Genomic DNA, 17142 nt, shown 5'->3' with positions numbered 1-17142 from the left:
CAACTCTGGTTTGTCAGGTTTTACGACTAACAAACTTAGCCATATTACGAGACAAAAGAGCTGCACCATCCAAAGTGGGATGAATGCCGTCTCTTCCGATAAGACCAGGCTTTCCCCAGAATGTCTGCCAGTTATCTATGAAGCCCACATCGTTTGCTGGGCACCACCTCGACAGCCAGCGGTTGAATGATGACATGCGGCTATACATGTCATCACTCGTCAGATTGGGCAGGGGTCCAGAGAAAACTACGGAGTCCGACATCGTCTTTGCAAATGCACACACCGACTCAACATTAATTTTAGTGACTTCCGATTGACGTAACCGGGAGTCATTAACGCCGACATGAATTACAATCTTATCAAATTTACGATTATCCTTTGTCAGCAGTTTTAAATTTGACTCGATGTCGCCCGCTCTGGCCCCAGGAATACATTTCACGATGGCCGCTGGCTTCGCTAACTTCACGTTTCTGACTATGGAGCTGCCAATAACCAGAGTTGGTTTCTCAGCAGGTGTGTCGCTGAGTGGGGAAAACTTGTTCGAAACGTGAAGTGGTTGGTGGTGAACCGTGTGCTTCGTCTTGCGGCTATGCTTCCCTCTGAGAGTAACCCAGCCACTGCATCCCGGCTGCTCGGGAGTCGCCAGGGGAGAAGCTACGCTAGGTCGGCCCGCACCGGCTACTGGCCCCGGGGGCTTGCTGCTGATTACAGCAGCTAGCGATGCTTGGTTTTCCAAGGTGCGGAGCCGCGTCTCTAATTCCGTGATCCTCGCCTCCATAGCTCCAAAAATACTACATTTCATACAAGTACCCTTATCTGTAAAGGAGGTCGAGGTAGAGCTAAACATCTGACACACCGAACAGGGCAGATCAGGAGAGCAGGAGGGAGAAGGAGAAGACATTTCAATTGATTAAGCTAGCTGCTAAGCTAACGGCTAAGCGAGTATAAAGTTAAGGGTTTAGCAGATATGACGCTAATGCAACAACGAGAGTGCTTGATGAAAACTAGTGTCTGTTTAAGTACACAGCAGCTGAATAACCACAGTGACGATAATTACAGCAGATTAATCGATTTAGCTCGAGCTCTAGCAGCAGCTACAAACAGCACAGAACAACACAGTAGCAGCGAGAAAACAGGAAATGACGCAATGACGCAATGACGCAATACGCTCACCTGACGCCAAACACACACTATATTTCCTTACCAATGTTGAAGTATTCGTTATTATTATTGTTAAATTATAAGAGCTCTGTGTAAAAGTTATAAGCGTTGTCGTAAAAACTATTTAGCCGAATTGTATTTTCTTTATTTGATTTGACAGACAAATGTATAGTACTGAATCATAACACAGGTCAGACATTATAATGTTCCGGACCTTCTTCTTCTTCTTGTTCCTGGGAGCGGCTGTGGCTTAGTGGTAGAGTTGGTCGTATATTCGGAAGGTCGGAGGTTTGATCCCCAGCTCCATCAGGCTACATGTCGAAGTGTCCTTGGACAAGACACTGAACCCCAAATTGCTCCCGGTTGCTCCTGGTGGCATAGCCAGCGGGTATGAATGTGAAAAGTGATTGACAGTTGGGCACTTTAAGTAGCAGCCTCTGCCATCAGTGCATGTTTGAATGGTTATTTATTATTTGGAGACTTTTTTGCCATAGTGTCAAGGGATTGTACTGAAGTTAACTGAACTTTTCTCTGCAGATAGATAGGATTGGATGGGCGTGAGAAATTTCTATATCTATGGGTCAGATCCTCCTGACATCTTCATGACAGAGATGCTTTTTTAAGTGATTGTACTGTGATCTGCTACAGTGTTTTTTCTTACTACTGTTCCCTGCTTGGCTCACAGATTCTGTGCCAGCAAAATCATGCCAGTCCAATAGGGGATAGTGCTCTCTGTCTTCCTGACTCCCCCCAACCCCCTCTCTTTCTTCCACATCCTTTCAGATTCAAAGAATCTCAAATGTCTTTTTTCACTGACCTTATCACTGTTCCGACAATCTGCAAAGTTGACTTTGCTGGGAATCATAGCAAACACTCATAATAGTGACCCTGTTATTCAAGGCTGATTGACAAGCACAGGCCATGCTAAAATATACCCCCTTGCTTAGCAAAAAGTTGGTTGTGGTTGGAGGACTATCCTGATCTGTTAAAAACTGAGTTGGCAGCTGGGTTTCTCAAAGAATCTAAAAAGATGATTAGGTATGGCTTAGAGTATATTGCATATATATAATTTTTTCAATTCAGGGAGACATTTCTATATTTTATTATCTTATTAAGAAATGTCATTGGTCATTTATGAAACTGTTTTTTTTTTGTATAATTTTGTCCATTTTACATAAATTCCCAAAGTGTATACCCACATTCAAATGTCTTATATTGGTAATATTGGTATATTGTAATAACTCAAAAATAGCATCAAAACAAAACAAGTTGTTAGTTAGTTAGTATTGAGTACTGTTCAAGTATTTGTCCCAAAGAGCTCTTTCTACTATGTATGAATGTACTGGTATACTTATAGCCTAATCCTACTCTTAAGTATCTTCTAAAAATCCCTGAAAGCTTAATCTCGGTCAAATAAAACGCTTCTCAGTGAAATATGACATCAGGACATTTCTGATAGTATCGCCTTCGGTACAGCAGGTGGCAGTCGGAGTTATTGATTCGAATTTCGGACGTTATTTCAAAAGTAGAAAAAGAACAGAAACCCATGGAGTATCAGGGAATATCTGGAAGAAACAGAATGGCGGAGACAGTTTTAACTAGACTAAGGTTCGACCATACAGGATGAAACAAAATACTGTCTATGTTAGGGAAAAATATATCTAATGAATGCTTAGGGAAGAAAGAAGAAGAATAGCGAGGCAGTAACGGAATGGGAACATCAGAAGGGTACGGGACACACAAAAAGCAGTTGGGAATATTTGTAAGAGATAAGAATATATCATTATAGTGGGGTTTTTTTTTATTATTAGTATTATTATTCATATTTTTTTATTTAGGCTATCTATTATTATTATTATTATTATTATATATTAATTTATCTGATGTAAAGTAATCCTCAGACAACATTCATTCATGCTACAAACTCCGGTACAGTAGGTGGCGGTATGCACCTTAGAAGTAACGGTTGCCGCCATTAAACGAAAAGAAGTGCGGATAGCAGGGCTTATAGCTAGCGAGTATCGTCAAACATGGATCACGGGTTAAATATGCGTTTTAATGTCCTGTACGTTTAAACATATTGTTTCTCCTGCAGCTCAAACGAGGGAGCTACACACGGTGACAACTCCTGCAGCCATATTGAATGACTAGATAACAGTTCCTCATGGAGAAAACATTCAGTCAGTGGAAGAGGCAGTGTCTGAACAAACTCGACCAGAGTAGGAAATCCAGCGTGGATGAAGGTGTTGAACATGTTGTGTTTCTGCTCAACGGTTGTGAGGAGTACTTCACCACCAGTTCCTGCTCTGGCAGAATTATCCTCATTGATGGGGTGAGAGAGAGACTTTACTTTGGATAGGACTTTGAGGACAAGTCCTCTGTTCTCAGATACTCCTAACGAGCTAACAACTGTTTTAAAGTGACCTAAAGCTTTGGCCAGGCCCTATTTCACCTAACTGGGGGATTTTTATTTGCCATTAAAAAAATTGGTCATTATGTAAAATAATTCAAAAGAGAGTGAATATTTATATTGTGTCTACCAACAGTGTTCTGGCATATTGGCATTGCTGGGGCTATTTGAAAAAAGCCCATCAAAACCCATCAAAATCGACTCAGCCTTTTCTCTTCCCCTCTAGGTGCCAGAAAGCTGTGCTGTCCACAAACAGAATTGTATGTGGCTGTTTGTTTCACACCAGAAATGCAAATCCGAGGACCTGGTGAGCTATGATATGTCTTCTGTTATATTAATTTGATTCAACAATATTGATTTAATCTTAACAGTAGTTCATGTTTTTTCTTCAGATGTCTGGTCTGGTCAGGTCCACTGCAGATGCAGTGTTGAAGTTTGAGCCCTTTGTTCTCCATGTTCGGTGTAGGCAGCTGGAGGATGCACAGCTGGTGGTGAGAATGAAAGTTAATGTGTCTCTGTGTAATGTACAGATACGATTTTATCTATTCTTTGAAGAGTGAAAAAGGCAACTCAAAGTCTTCTACACTGCTATACTGTACTATTTTAGTTTGATTTCCTTCCTTCCAGTGAGCCTTTTTTTCCATAGATTACAGTCCAGTAGCCTCAGGAGATACAGTGGATTGTCCATTGTCCATAAATAAAAGTGTCCTTAAAACAATTAAATAAAACATAAGCCTTGTTCTTATGGGAGACATGATAATATCCCCAAGCTATTCCTTTGCTGTTTTTAATTAATGTCCAAGAAAAATGTAAAAATATACAGCTATAATGTGCAAGTTAAGCGTCACCCATGACATAGAATAGGATGGGTCTATGTGCTGGGACTGAGCCCCAGACAGCCCTTACCCACTTTAAGCCATGGTGCTTTATTTAAGTGCAGTCCATTGACTGTCACTCATGTTCCACTGGCATTAATCACTCTCCACCAAAATATATTTTTTATTGGTATAGTGCCGAATTGTGAACTTATTATGTTATGCTGCTTCTGTGTGGCACTTCTTACCACAATAACGCTCTTTTTCCACATGACCAAGAGTACTATTGTTAGATGTAGTGGCCCTTCAGAAAGGCGCAACAAGGGGCAGGGGTTGAAATATTTACATATGAAATGGGACCTCAATTATAACCTCATATTATCCCAGTCTTACACTCAAGACATGAAACTAACTGTACTGCTTCTTTTGATATATGCTTATTCTAATAATCCTTTATATAAAACTAAGATATTCCAATTCCTTTTGAATACTGCATGATCATTTGTGAAGATTTGGGTTTCTTTTCCCTGCACCAGTAGCCATGTTGCGTGTTACACTACCACAATTTGCAAAGCATTCTTGGATTTTTTTTTCTACCACTCAATCTGAAGTCTGCATCTGAAAACACTCCATTTGTAGAGCCATTTGGAGGGTTACATGATCCCCAAAAGAAACAGACCCCTCCCTGCCCTCTGCAGGAGTAGGCAAAATTAAGAGTTGGGGCAAAGATGGAGAACTGGGATGCAGCCTTGTTGTCATATACAGACTTGCTCTAATGTCAAAATAAAACATTAAAACTATGTGATACATGTTACACTGATAGATTCCACTTTTTTGCTGGGAGCAATGATGTAAAACTGTTAACTTATGCTCTAGCAACAGCCATAGATATTCCACAGATAGATCAGCATATTTCACTAAAATAAGAGTTGAAAAATCAGCCACTTTTCAATCTCACTCCTGCTGACTTGGAAGTGGATTAAGACAAGTTATGTATCCAAGTGAATAATAAGTCACCTATGTTTAGTTGAATGGTGCGTACATGGATGGTCCTGCATCAGAGAACTGATGGCCATTAATCATCAACTATAGTTGCAACCATTAAAGCTGTAGTAGGTAACATTATTAAAACTAACATTTTGTCATTTTTGCTCAAACGGTCACTTTAAACACGCAATAGAACGCAATGTCCCTCTGGCTCCTCCTAGTGCTCCTAATGGCATTTGTAAGAATCCAACGCTCCTGAAAAACACAACCAATCAGAGCGGAGCAGTCTCTCTGGTTGTTGCAATCACAAGCTGCGCAGGTCACACGCTCACACGGTCAAGCTCAATTTCTTTTCTTTTTTTAATGAACTTTGTTTATTGATTTTTCTACACAAATTGAGAATACCGTTAAGGTACGTGTGAGTGACAGTGCCATACTATAAACATAAAGAAAAAAAAGCAAGAGACCAAGAAAAAAAGGAAAAACAACAACAAAAAGAAAACAACATACAATATTTAGCAGCTCAAAATTAGACATTACACCAAATGTCAGCTTGGGTATATTTCACATGTTTCAGTAAACATAGCCTCACTATTCAGGTCAGATTAAAAAATAAAAATTTCAGTCCAGTAAGCATACAAGGAACCACACGACCAAAACATATGCACATGGTTTGCAGGTGTTAGGTGACATTTCTCACAAGAAGGATCAATACTGTCATAAATTTTGCAGAGCCTAGCTTTGGTCCAATGAGTGTGGTGAACAATCTTACATTGAATCAATGCATGTCTGGCACAGACAGATGAGCTATGCACACGTTTCAGAATATCCCCCCAAAGCTCTTCAGAAATTCCCTCCCCCAACTCCCCCCCCCCCGAAAGAGCCTTCACAGAATTCAAAGAGACTGAGAACAAGGTTTGGATTTGACTGTAAATGCATGTAATTATATCTTTTATCTCAGGGAGCTGGGTGAGAAAAGTATCTAATGGGGTGTCATCTAGCAGGTTAGGGAACTGGGTATATATATTGCGAACAAAACTGCAAATTTGCAGGTATCTAAAAAAATGATGTTTGGGGGAAAAAGACTCCATAGCTAAACAAGCAGGAGGAGGGTCAAGTGTATCAAATCTGAGCCAATACTACACGATTCTAAGATTGGTAGCCCAGTAATAAGACCTAAAGTTTGGTTGGGCCATTCCAGCAAGTGATTTGGGTCTCTGTAAAAATTCCTTGCGTAGTCTTGGATTTTTTTTGTTCCAAATAAAGTCCAAAATTAGTCAATTTTCCGAAACAATATTTGAGGGATGAAAGTAGGTATACATTGGAATAAATAGGAGAACTTTGGGAGTACATTCATTTTCACAGAATTGATCCTCGCAACCAAATTTAGTGAGAGCAGTGACCAGCGTTCAAGTCTTGTTGCATACGTGCCAAACAAGGTGTAAAATTGTTCTTAAAGAGATTTTTGAATTTTTTCTAACTTGGATTCCAAGTTAGGTAAAACTATGTAGAGAATTTAAATGGGAAATTGTGCTGAGGACACTTACGTGTGGCTGCATTTATGGGAAATAGTTAACTTTTACCTAGATTAAGTTTATATCCAGATATGACACTGAATGATTTCAGCGTGGCAAGTGCGGCAGGAATAGACACAGATAAGTTTGAAATGTACATAAGGAGGTCATCAGCATAAAGACCCTCTGTTCTGTACCATATCTGGTGATGTTGGGGTTAGAGCGCAATGCAATGGCGAGGGGCTCGATTGCGATGGTAAATGGTAGGGGGCTCAAAGGGCAACCTTGTCTGGTGGACCTATGTAGAGGGAAGTATTCTGATTGAGTTTTATTTGTTCAAACCAAGGAGTGAGGTGAGGAATAGACTAGTTTAACCCATGTAATAAACGTTTTGCCAAATCCAAATTTCTCCAGAGTTTGAAAGAGATAGTCCCACTCCACGCGATCAAAGGCATTCTCAGCATCAAGCGATATCAGTGCTTCGGAAGCAGTTGAAGTGGAGTGATTGTAAATTGTATCAAATAGGCGTCTTAAATTAAAAAAGGAATGTCTTTTCCTAATGAAACCTGTTTGATCAGGGGAAATTATAGCTGGAAGTGTAGACTCAAGGTGCAAAGCTAAGAGTTTGGGCAGTAATTTAAAGTCTACATTCAGTAGGCTGATGGGATGAAATGAGGCACAGGACAGAGGGTCTTTATTCTTTTTTTTAAGATAAGGGAGATTGTTCGAAAGATTCATTAAACATGTCAATTAAGGTTGGGGCTAATTTATGTAAAAACTTCTTATAAAATTCAGCTGTATAGCCATTGGGTCCTGGACATGTAACACATTGCATGGATTTAGCTGCTGTAGTGAGGTCTTCAACAGTAATATCACGCTCCAAATCATTATTAAAGTCAGGGTGAACAACAGCTAATTAAAGAAACTATCTAGATGTGAGGAATCTGCTGTGTTTTCAGAAGTATACAGTGATGTCTAAAAATCTTTAAACTCGTCATTCATTTTTCTTAGGTTCAGCTGATAGGCCTGAAGATGTTTGAATTTTAGGAATTTGGTGAGATGATGATACCGTCTGTCACAGTTGATAAGCTAGCAATTTGCTGCCCTTGTCCCCGTGCTCGTAATTAGTATATCTGGATTTCAGTAGCATTTCTCTTGTATGATCATAGCTAAATCCCCAAACTCAGCTTGTAAGGAGAGGCGTTCTTTTTATATAAATCTGGAGAAGGACAAGTGGCATAAATTGTGTCCAGTTGTGTTATGCGTCTTTGTTACATGCGCTCCCCCTACTGGTTATTTGTGTTTAGTTCTGTACTCACCCTGCTAAATCTTTCAGGTGTGGGTGATCCACCTGATGGAGGAGAGACCATAAAAGGGAGGGGCTGAAACACAACACTCTCTCTTCCTCTTGTTTGATGGCTTCACTGCAGCAGCAGGAGTAGCTGGAGCTACTCCTTTGTTAATTTGAGTGTTGCTTTGTGCATTCTTAAATTATTTTCTGATGGGACCGGTAGTTTAGTTTTCGGTTTTAGTTTCTTTACTAGGGTTTAGTTTTTGGTTAAGTTTAGGGAAGAGGGAAAGACACCAGATCCTACGGCCCTTTGTGGGCTGGTCTGAGTGTCTTCCTGCTTTTGTTTGGTTTGGCCGGCCCATCAGTATTTGTTTAGGTTAGATTTTGAAATGGGTTGTTTTGTGGGTTATTGTTATTTGATAAATCTCTTTGATTTGAGAGCCTTTGGTGAGGTCGTAACATAATTTGGGGGCTCGTACAAATAAATTGAAAACTGAGTTTTCAATGTTGTAGTGACGTGGTTTTTTGTAACATCAGGGTTTAATTGCTTAGTGGCAGTAAGTCTGTGGTTCTCTGGATGTTATTTTTGGTCACTTGTACTTGTAGCCAGTAGTACTGTGTGTTGCCTTTCGTATTGTTGGTAACTTTGGATGCAGTTTTTGGGCTAAAGTTGTTGAAGTGTTTTTGCTGTGATTTAGTTGCAGTATTTGAGTCAGTAGTTGCTGTTAAGGCCGTGTTGTACTGTAGCCGAGAGGTGAGTTCTCCTAAAAATGGAGTTTAATTTGGAGCAGTTCATTGAATCTTCTTCTGTGGAGGTGTTGAATCGTTGTGTTAAAGATCATCTATTGTTAATTGCTGATCACTATAACGTAGGTGTCTCAAAACAGGCAAAAAAGCAAAGCGTGAAGGCGGAGTTATGCGCTGCCTTAGTGAATAAGGGCATTTTGCCAGAGTTACCGAGCACTCCTAAAACTCCCGAGCAGTCAAGTCAAAGAGTAGGTGAGTTGGTAAAACTTAAAGATCTTGAAATTGAATTGCAACGTTTGTCATTGAAATAAAAAGAACTTCAGCTTGCTAACGATCTCGAAAATAAGAAGCTTGAACAGCAGACTACAATTTGCTTGCGTGAGTTGGAGCTAGGTGCTGCTGCTAAAGTTTCTGCTGGATCTCCGGACTTTGACATGAGTAGAAACATCCGTTTGGTTCCTCCTTTTGATGAAAAGGATGTTGATAAATATTTTGTCTTGTTTGAACGGGTGGCTTCTGCTCTTTAGTGGCCGAAGTCTGCATGGACGTTGTTGCAGCAATGTGTTTTGACTGGTAAAGCGCAAAGGGTTTATTCTGCACTTCCGGCGGAAGACCGTATTGATTTTGACAAAGTAAAAGCAGCGGTGCTCAGAGCGTATGAACTAGTACCGGAAGCTTATCGACAAAAATTTCGCAGGTTAAAAAAGCAAGGACATCAGACTTTTGTTGAATTTGCTCATGAGAAGGAGGCACTTTTTGATCCTTGGTGTAAATTTAATGATGTAAAAGATTTGGATCAGCTTAAACAGCTCGTGCTAATGGAGGATTTTAAAAACTGTCTCCCTGAGAAAGTGTCAACATACTTAAATGAGAATAAAGTCAGTGATGTGTTTAAAGCGGCTGTTTTGGTGGATGATTATGTCCTCACACATAAGGCTGTTTTTTATCGTCCATTTAGCTATGTTAACAAGCCCTTGGAGAGCTTTAATACAAGTAATGGAAAGGACCATGCTAAAAGTTTTGCTGGCGTATCTCATGGTAACAGGAGTTCTAGTGCCTTAGAGCTTGATGTTAAAACTGATAAGGAAGATTTGAGGGACAAGGATAATGTTATGTGTTTCTGCTGTAAGAAAAAAGGACATATTGTAGCAAGTTGCCCTGTGGTGAGAAGGCGTAACGCAAAGCCAGTTGCTTTCGTAAACAAACGTGATAACTTACCCGAACCTGTGATGTCTGAAGAAATGTCCAGTGGGTTGGTGTACTTTGCTCCGTTTGTTATGGATGGTTTTGTCTCGTTGCCTGGTAACAGTCTTAAGGTCCCTGTGAAGATGCTGCGTGACACAGCTGCCTTGCAGTCCTTTATTTTGGAGGGAGTTTTGCCACTCAGTGATGAGTCTGCGGTAGGTTCTGATGTTCCAGTGTTGGGTTTCAGCATGGAAGACATAGAGGTGCCATTACATAAAATCATTGTGGAGTCGGACCTTGTGTCCGGTAACGTGTCTGTGGGAGTGCGTCCTGGTTTTCCGATTAAAGGGGTTTCCTTCTTGATGGGGAATGATTTGGCTGGGGGAAAGGTGTTGGTCACGCCTGAAGTGACACCCATTCCTGTTCATCATTCTCCGGATGAGCTTGCTCAGAAATTTCCCAAGGTTTTTGCTTCTTGTGCTGTAACTAGGTCTATGAGTAAGCAGGAGGGCGAAGTTGATTTGAGTGACAGTTTTCTCTGTGCCCCGGATGACAGTCGCTCATTTGCGTCAGACGCTGCTGAAAGTAAAAAAATTAGTAGGCCTACAAAAACTTTCCCTGAGGTTAAAAACTTGTCTTTGTCTTGTGAGCAGTTAATTGCTGTGCAAAAAATGATTCTGCCTTGTCTGCATTGTTTGAAAATGCTATAGTTGCAGATAAAGTTGAGTCTTTGTCCACTGGTTACTTCCTGAAGGATGGGATGCTCATGTGTAAATGGACGCTGTTGGATGCGTCTGCTGCAGATGACTGGAGTGTTGTTACACAGATTGTAATTCCAGGTCCATATCAGTCAGAAATATTGAGCCTTTGGTGAGGTCGTAACAGTCTTGTTAATTCAATACGTTTTTCCCTATTAATTTTTTTCTCATAACCACTGTAGGAGATTATTTCACCTCTGATATACGCCTTTGTTGAATAAAATCAACAAATCTTCAATTGAAAGTAAACAGTTATTGAAACGCTATGGAGCATGATCACCACCAATTCCTTTGAAATGTATATTCATGGTAACTGGGGCATGGCCAGATATAACTATACACATATGATTATGTGAAATTTACTTTACAGATGGCAAAATTCTATTGTCTACAAGGGAATAATTTATATGAGTGTGATGGACACACACCTTGCCAGAGGGGTTGAAGAAATGCCAGGGGTCAGACACTGCAAATTGTTCTTTAAAAGACTGGATCACCTTAGCAGACCTAGAGGTTGTGCAATTTTGTGTCCAGCCAACAGTTAAAGTCCCCTTCTAAGATAAGGAAATGTGATGATATATCTGGCAGAGTGGAAACAAAGTTTTAAAAAAGCCATGTTCATCCCAGTTTGGACCATATATGTTAACAAGAACCACTGGAATGTTATACAATTCACCACTAACAATTAAGTACCTCCCATTTGAATCTGCAGTCACTTTTGAACATACAAAGGGAACTGACTTGTGTAATATAATAGCTACTCCTCTAGATTTACCATGAAATGAAGAGTGATAGGTTTGGCCAATACAACTACTTTTTAACCTGGTCTGATCAGAGACTCTAAGGTGGGTTTCTTGTAAATATATTATCTGGACCCCCAAGAGTTGGAGATGGTGCAGCACTTTGCTATGCTTAACAGGATTATTAAGGCCCCTACAATTCCAGCCACAAAATTTTAGCCCACTTGAATCCTGCTTTGTTAATTTAGGTCAGGGGTCTCAAACTCCCCGTGGGCCACATCCGGCCCGCGATACAATTATAACTGGCCCGCGAGATAATATCATACGTGTATCATATCTGGCCCGCCGGTAAACAGCACGAACACCGCTGATACTACAAATTCCAGAATGCACTGCAACAGCGGGCGCGCCAATCAAAACTTGCGAGCCCCGGCTGTGTGCACCTCGAGCTTCAGGGTAGGGATGGTGTGATCAGATGCAGTGAGAGCTTTCCAAGACAAGCTGCGCCTGTGGGAGAGTCAGGTGCAGCAAGGAAACTTGGATCACTTTTCCTGTTGCCAGACTTTTCCTGTTGCCACCACTGTGTTCCCAACTGAACAACTGCGGACCTGGCAGAGTTCACACGGCTTTTTGCCGACTTTGGAGCTCAGAAATTAAAATTTGAACTGCTCAGTAATCCATTTGTAGTTGACGTGGAAAGAGCACCTGTAAACATCCAAATGGAGCTGCCAGAACTCAGAAACGATGCCCCAAGCTCTGCCTACAGCTGCTCAAATGCTCTTCAACTTCTAAGTCTTCTCACTATATCTGAACAAAATCGTGCATAAACTTTTTAAATTAAGTCACATTCTCAGGAGCAAGCTCAGTTTTTCTTCAGTGTGTGCAGCATCTGCCAGTTTGTGTCCACAAAGGCTTAAACACAACCAATGGGAATGAAATAACTGCCCATCCCTCTATTGCCAACTAGGCTTATATTACAAAGACAATTAAAGCCGCAAGCGGCGATGAACGGGCCCTCGCACCCGTGGCCACGTTGGGGCGTGTCGCGGCCGCGGGGCGTGTCGCAGAAGCAGGGCGTGCTGCACCCACAGCATGTGCTGCAGCCAGGGACTGTGCACCAGTAGGTTGTGATATCAGCATCACCCAAATTCCTATGGAGATCTGTTCAGGCCGAGACTAAGATCATGCATGTGAAATTTGAAGCTGATATAAAATTGTATGTGACAGGTAGTACTGGCTCTTGCCAGTAGGTGGCGCTATGAGTATGAACGAAAAATGATTATGTAGACCTGTGCAGGCTGAGACTGTTATCATGCATGTGAAATTAGGAGCTGATCGGACAATCTATGTGAGAGTTAGTACTGGCACTGCCCAGTAGGTGGCGCTATGACTATGAGCGAAAGATTAATATGTAGACCTGTTCAGGGCGGTACCCTCATGAAACCTGTTAAATTTGGAGCTGATCGGACAATGTATGTGACAGTTAGTACTGGCTCTGCCCAGTAGGTGGCGCTGTGACTTTGAGTGAAAAATGTATCTGTAGATGTGTTCAGGGCAGTACCCTCATCAAACTTGTGAAATTTGGTGGAGATTGGACAATGTATATGAGAGTTGATACAGGCTGTCACCAGTGGGTGGCGCTATAGGATTGGTAAGGAAAGGAGTGTGTAGATCTGTTCAGGGCGGGACTCTGATCAAGCATGTGAAATTTGGTGCAGACAGGATGAAGTACGGATCAGTTATCAATGCCTAAATGTTATGGCGAGGCATCATGATGAAGGTTATATTCGCCGCGCCGCCAGGGTCACGCCCTCTGTTGTAACCTCACCAAGTTTTCTCACAGACCTTAATCAAGGTCTTAAGAGTTTCCTGACATGAATTTGAGGTTAACAGGTTTTACCACCTTGGAGGAGGGGCTTGTAGAGTAAAACATGTCACTTCCTGTTTCCAGTAGCGGGCGCTAGGCCTGATGGGAAATATTTTCATGTAATTGTGTTCAGGCTGGGACTCTTGTCATACACGTGAAATATGAAAAAGGCAGAAGACTATATATGAGAGTTACAGTGATTTTACATTTTTGGCATTTTGCCAAACAAACATCAGACTTTGACCCCCCGCCAAGGCCACGCCCATTCTCAAAAACTCAAGCTTTTGATAACTTTTCATCTCCAATGTCTTGTCAATACACTGAGCGACTTTCAAAAGTCTGGGAGGAAGTCCCTAGGAGGAGTTCGTTAAAGTATGACCCCTGGAAATCGCCAAAAACACTCTTTATTTTGAAATTCAAAGCAAAATGGCTGACTTCCTGTTGGGTTATGGGCATATGTATATGAGACTTTTTTGTAGGTATGGACATGATACATATGCCTACCGAATTTCAGGCCCGTAGGTGAAACCTCCTTTAGGGGCTGAATTTTGGCAAAATTCTAGGGGGCGCTATAGAGCCATTTTGCCATTGCCATGTGGGAAACCCACAAAATATCAAATTTTTCGCCAGACCTGATGCACATTCCAAATTTGATGAGTTTTGGGGCATGTTTAAGCCGCCAAATTTGCGATTCATTGCGGATTAAAATAATAAGAAGAAGAAGAAGAATAATTCCTTGCATTCCAAGAGGTCCTCGCCACTGCGTGCAGTGCTCGGGCCCTAATTAAACCGAAGAAGAGAAATGAGGAAAAGCAAGCTAAAAAGAAAGAGTTGGACCGAGACAGAAATGAAACGAGAGTAAACATTGGAGCGGCATTTCCGAGGTGGAGAGAGCTACGGGAGCTGAGAGGATTAAAAAGTGATGCTGAGTTAGACAGGTCTGCTCGACAGGTAATTACCCCAGCTTCATTTCTGCTGTATTTGTTTCACATTGCTAAGATGTCTGTGGTTACTGTGACGTGCAACGGTGGTGTTGCAGTCGGGCTAAAGTGAGCTTGTCTCAATGTGGCTACTGTTCAGCGTTGTTTCATGGCGGTGGGGCAGAAAATATCTTTGTGTGCCAGGCAGTGTTATTGTGATGTGTATCTGCTTCAATAGTGTTGGTGGTGTAATACAACGGCTGCGGTTGTTGTCATTTCACGTTTTTACATAGTGTATATCTGGCTCCTTCAGCTGCTATGGCTACTTGCCTGTGCGTACATGATAGCCTCCTCTGCGGGGAGGGCTTTGGAGGCAGAACTGATCGCCGTAGAGAGAGAGGGGGAGGGACCTGGAGGTTGTAATCTTTCAAATTTTGGAGCAAAGTCCACTGTCTTCTCCATCTTACCTGCTGCAGCTTTAATTGAATAATAAATTAGTTAACTATTGACTTTATTGCCAACTATTTTGGAACAGCTTGAATAATTTATTCTATCATCATAGTGCGAGTATATTTTAGAATTAGTAAATCTAATTAATAAGTTGAAAAGTCATTGCTATGTCTTGTCTCTCCTCTAGCACTCAGTGGCCGTTAACTCAGGCTTCAGAAACTCGGGTCTCACTGTCAGCAAGACAGGAAAAATCCTTACGGTAGGCTTTGTGACATCACTTTTTTTTGTTCTTGTTCCAAAAAGAACTTGGCTGCCATTTCTTTACTAGTAGTTAGATTTTTAAAAAGCCATTTGTTAATAAATAGTATATGCGTGGGTTTCTTGCATATACTGACTAACATGTGAACGTATCCTTGCTGTATTTGGTTCTCCAGGCAGTCCGTAGCACCCATGGCCTGGAGGTTCCTCTCAGCCATAAAGGAAAGCTCCTGGTTGACAATGAGTACATCCATTTTCTAACTAAGATTGCCAATCAGAAGATGGAGGAGAATCATAGACGGATACAGAGGTCAGTTTTCTAATTGCCATTCTCCCAGTCAGTTATTCTATAAAAGTTATTAGCTGTTAGCTGCTACACAAACAATAAGTTCTCACTAATTCTACACATCGGAATTCAAATCAAACATGCAAATGTAAACCCAGCTTCATGCATCTATTTTATTTATTTATTTAGTTTGTCATCTCCAGGTTCTACCAGAATCTCCAGTCAGCCCTGTCTATAGAACCACCTGAAAAACTACAAATCCCAGATACTGAAATCTCACAGGAACTACAAGATCATCCTCACAGACTGGAGACAGAAAAAGGGGAAGAAAAACATGAGGAGGAGAAGAACAAAACAACTGTGTATAAACGGAGGCGGAAGAGAGATCACCACCATCAGGCAGATTGTTGCCATGGTGATGGGTCTAGCAGTGCACCAGAGCTGGACGACTGTCTTGATCTGTTCACATGAAGTACTGGCTGTGAAAACATCGTCTTTCATCGTCTGGACAATAGCGTAATGACTGTTTTGGTTCCATTTTTTTGGTTTTATTTAAGAAAGTAGAAGAGTAAAGAGTGTTGTTACCGTTCAACAACCACGAGTAACATGAGGTTTGACAGGTGCTTCTCAGCCTGAGACTTACCAGTATGTTGGATACTAACAGAATCGTTTAGTTTTGTTAAATTGACAAGTTGCATACAGTGAGGGCAGTTTGAAGACCCCAGTGAATGAATGTGAAGGAAAATTATATGAAAAAAAAAAAATGTATCATGATACACCTCAATGTGACTTGGAGTCATTTTTTTAAGTTAGATTTCTGTGTAAAAAGAAAAGAAAAGATAAACCAGACAGGATGCAACGTTTGTTATGCTTATGCTTTGGTCACATCATAACATTGTAAAGTTTAATATCGCATATCAAGCTTTTAAAAAAACTAATGTGGCGTTCAACTAGTACAGGCGGATTAATGTGCAAGTGTCAGCTTGCATCAGTTGTATGACGAGTTCAAATATAAATCTTGATAGGTGCTACTGTGGGAAATGCCTGCTCTGATCAGTCTGCCTATGGTGTTATTTGGCAGATTAAAGAGCCCCATCCCTAATAGATTCTGTGTCCTGAAGAGGGAGGTAATATTAAGTAATATTATTTTTAACATCAGTTTTTTTAACATCAAAGTAATTTCCCTGACACATTAGCCTTATAATTTATAACAGTTATTAAAAAATCAAACATCCGTTATCTACTCCCTTTATCCCGTTCAGGGTCGCAGTACATTCACATCTAAGGGCAATTTTAGACGTCTTTGGGCTGTGGGAGGAAGCTGGAACCAACGCATGCACGGGGAGAACATGCAAATTCCACACAGAAAGGCTGTCCAAAAAAAAAAAAAACATTAAACATTTCTGTATGCCTGTGAGAGGCCCATCTATGGGAAGAAATATGTCATTAGAAACTGAATTTAAATTATTTATATTGGAATTGCTCAACCTGAATAATTGAATTCAAAATTTGAATCACATAATTTGAATTTTGTTGTTCAGCTTGAATAATTGCTCCGAAAACTGAATTTGATTCTGCTGCTGGTAGCTACCAGAACTAATGTTAGTAATATTATTGGTAATAGTTGTATTATTACTTCTGGTGGCTAGTGAGACCTGAAGGGTGGAACTGCTAGTAGCCACCGTGACCTGCCACTAGCAGTTTGCATATAGCTGCCAGAAATAGTAATATAACTATTACTAATAATATAGCT

General features: G+C 40.9%; 1 protein-coding gene across 2 annotated transcripts; it reads left to right on the top strand.

Moving 5' to 3' along the window:
* Positions 1-3164: 3164 nt before the first annotated feature.
* Positions 3165-16533, top strand: tyw3 (tRNA-yW synthesizing protein 3 homolog (S. cerevisiae)). 2 transcript variants are annotated; one of them, XM_069685223.1, is made up of 6 exons: positions 3165-3493; positions 3798-3878; positions 3964-4062; positions 15033-15104; positions 15280-15413; positions 15593-16533. In XM_069685223.1, exons 1-6 carry the CDS (start codon positions 3326-3328, stop codon positions 15858-15860), a joined length of 822 nt encoding a protein of 273 aa, XP_069541324.1. In that variant the 5' UTR covers positions 3165-3325; the 3' UTR covers positions 15861-16533. The 2 variants fall into 2 exon arrangements, with proteins under 2 accessions (XP_069541324.1, XP_069541325.1); XM_069685224.1 differs by lacking the exon at positions 15033-15104.
* Positions 16534-17142: the final 609 nt, after the last annotated feature.

This window comes from Semicossyphus pulcher, unplaced genomic scaffold (assembly GCF_022749685.1).
Source record: "Semicossyphus pulcher isolate SPU_LCO1_2020_fin unplaced genomic scaffold, fSemPul1.0.p SCAF_7, whole genome shotgun sequence".
Lineage (NCBI taxonomy): Eukaryota > Metazoa > Chordata > Actinopteri > Labriformes > Labridae > Semicossyphus > Semicossyphus pulcher.
The sequence above is the reverse complement of the archived record's forward strand: the minus strand, read 5'-3'. Positions and strand labels throughout refer to the sequence as shown.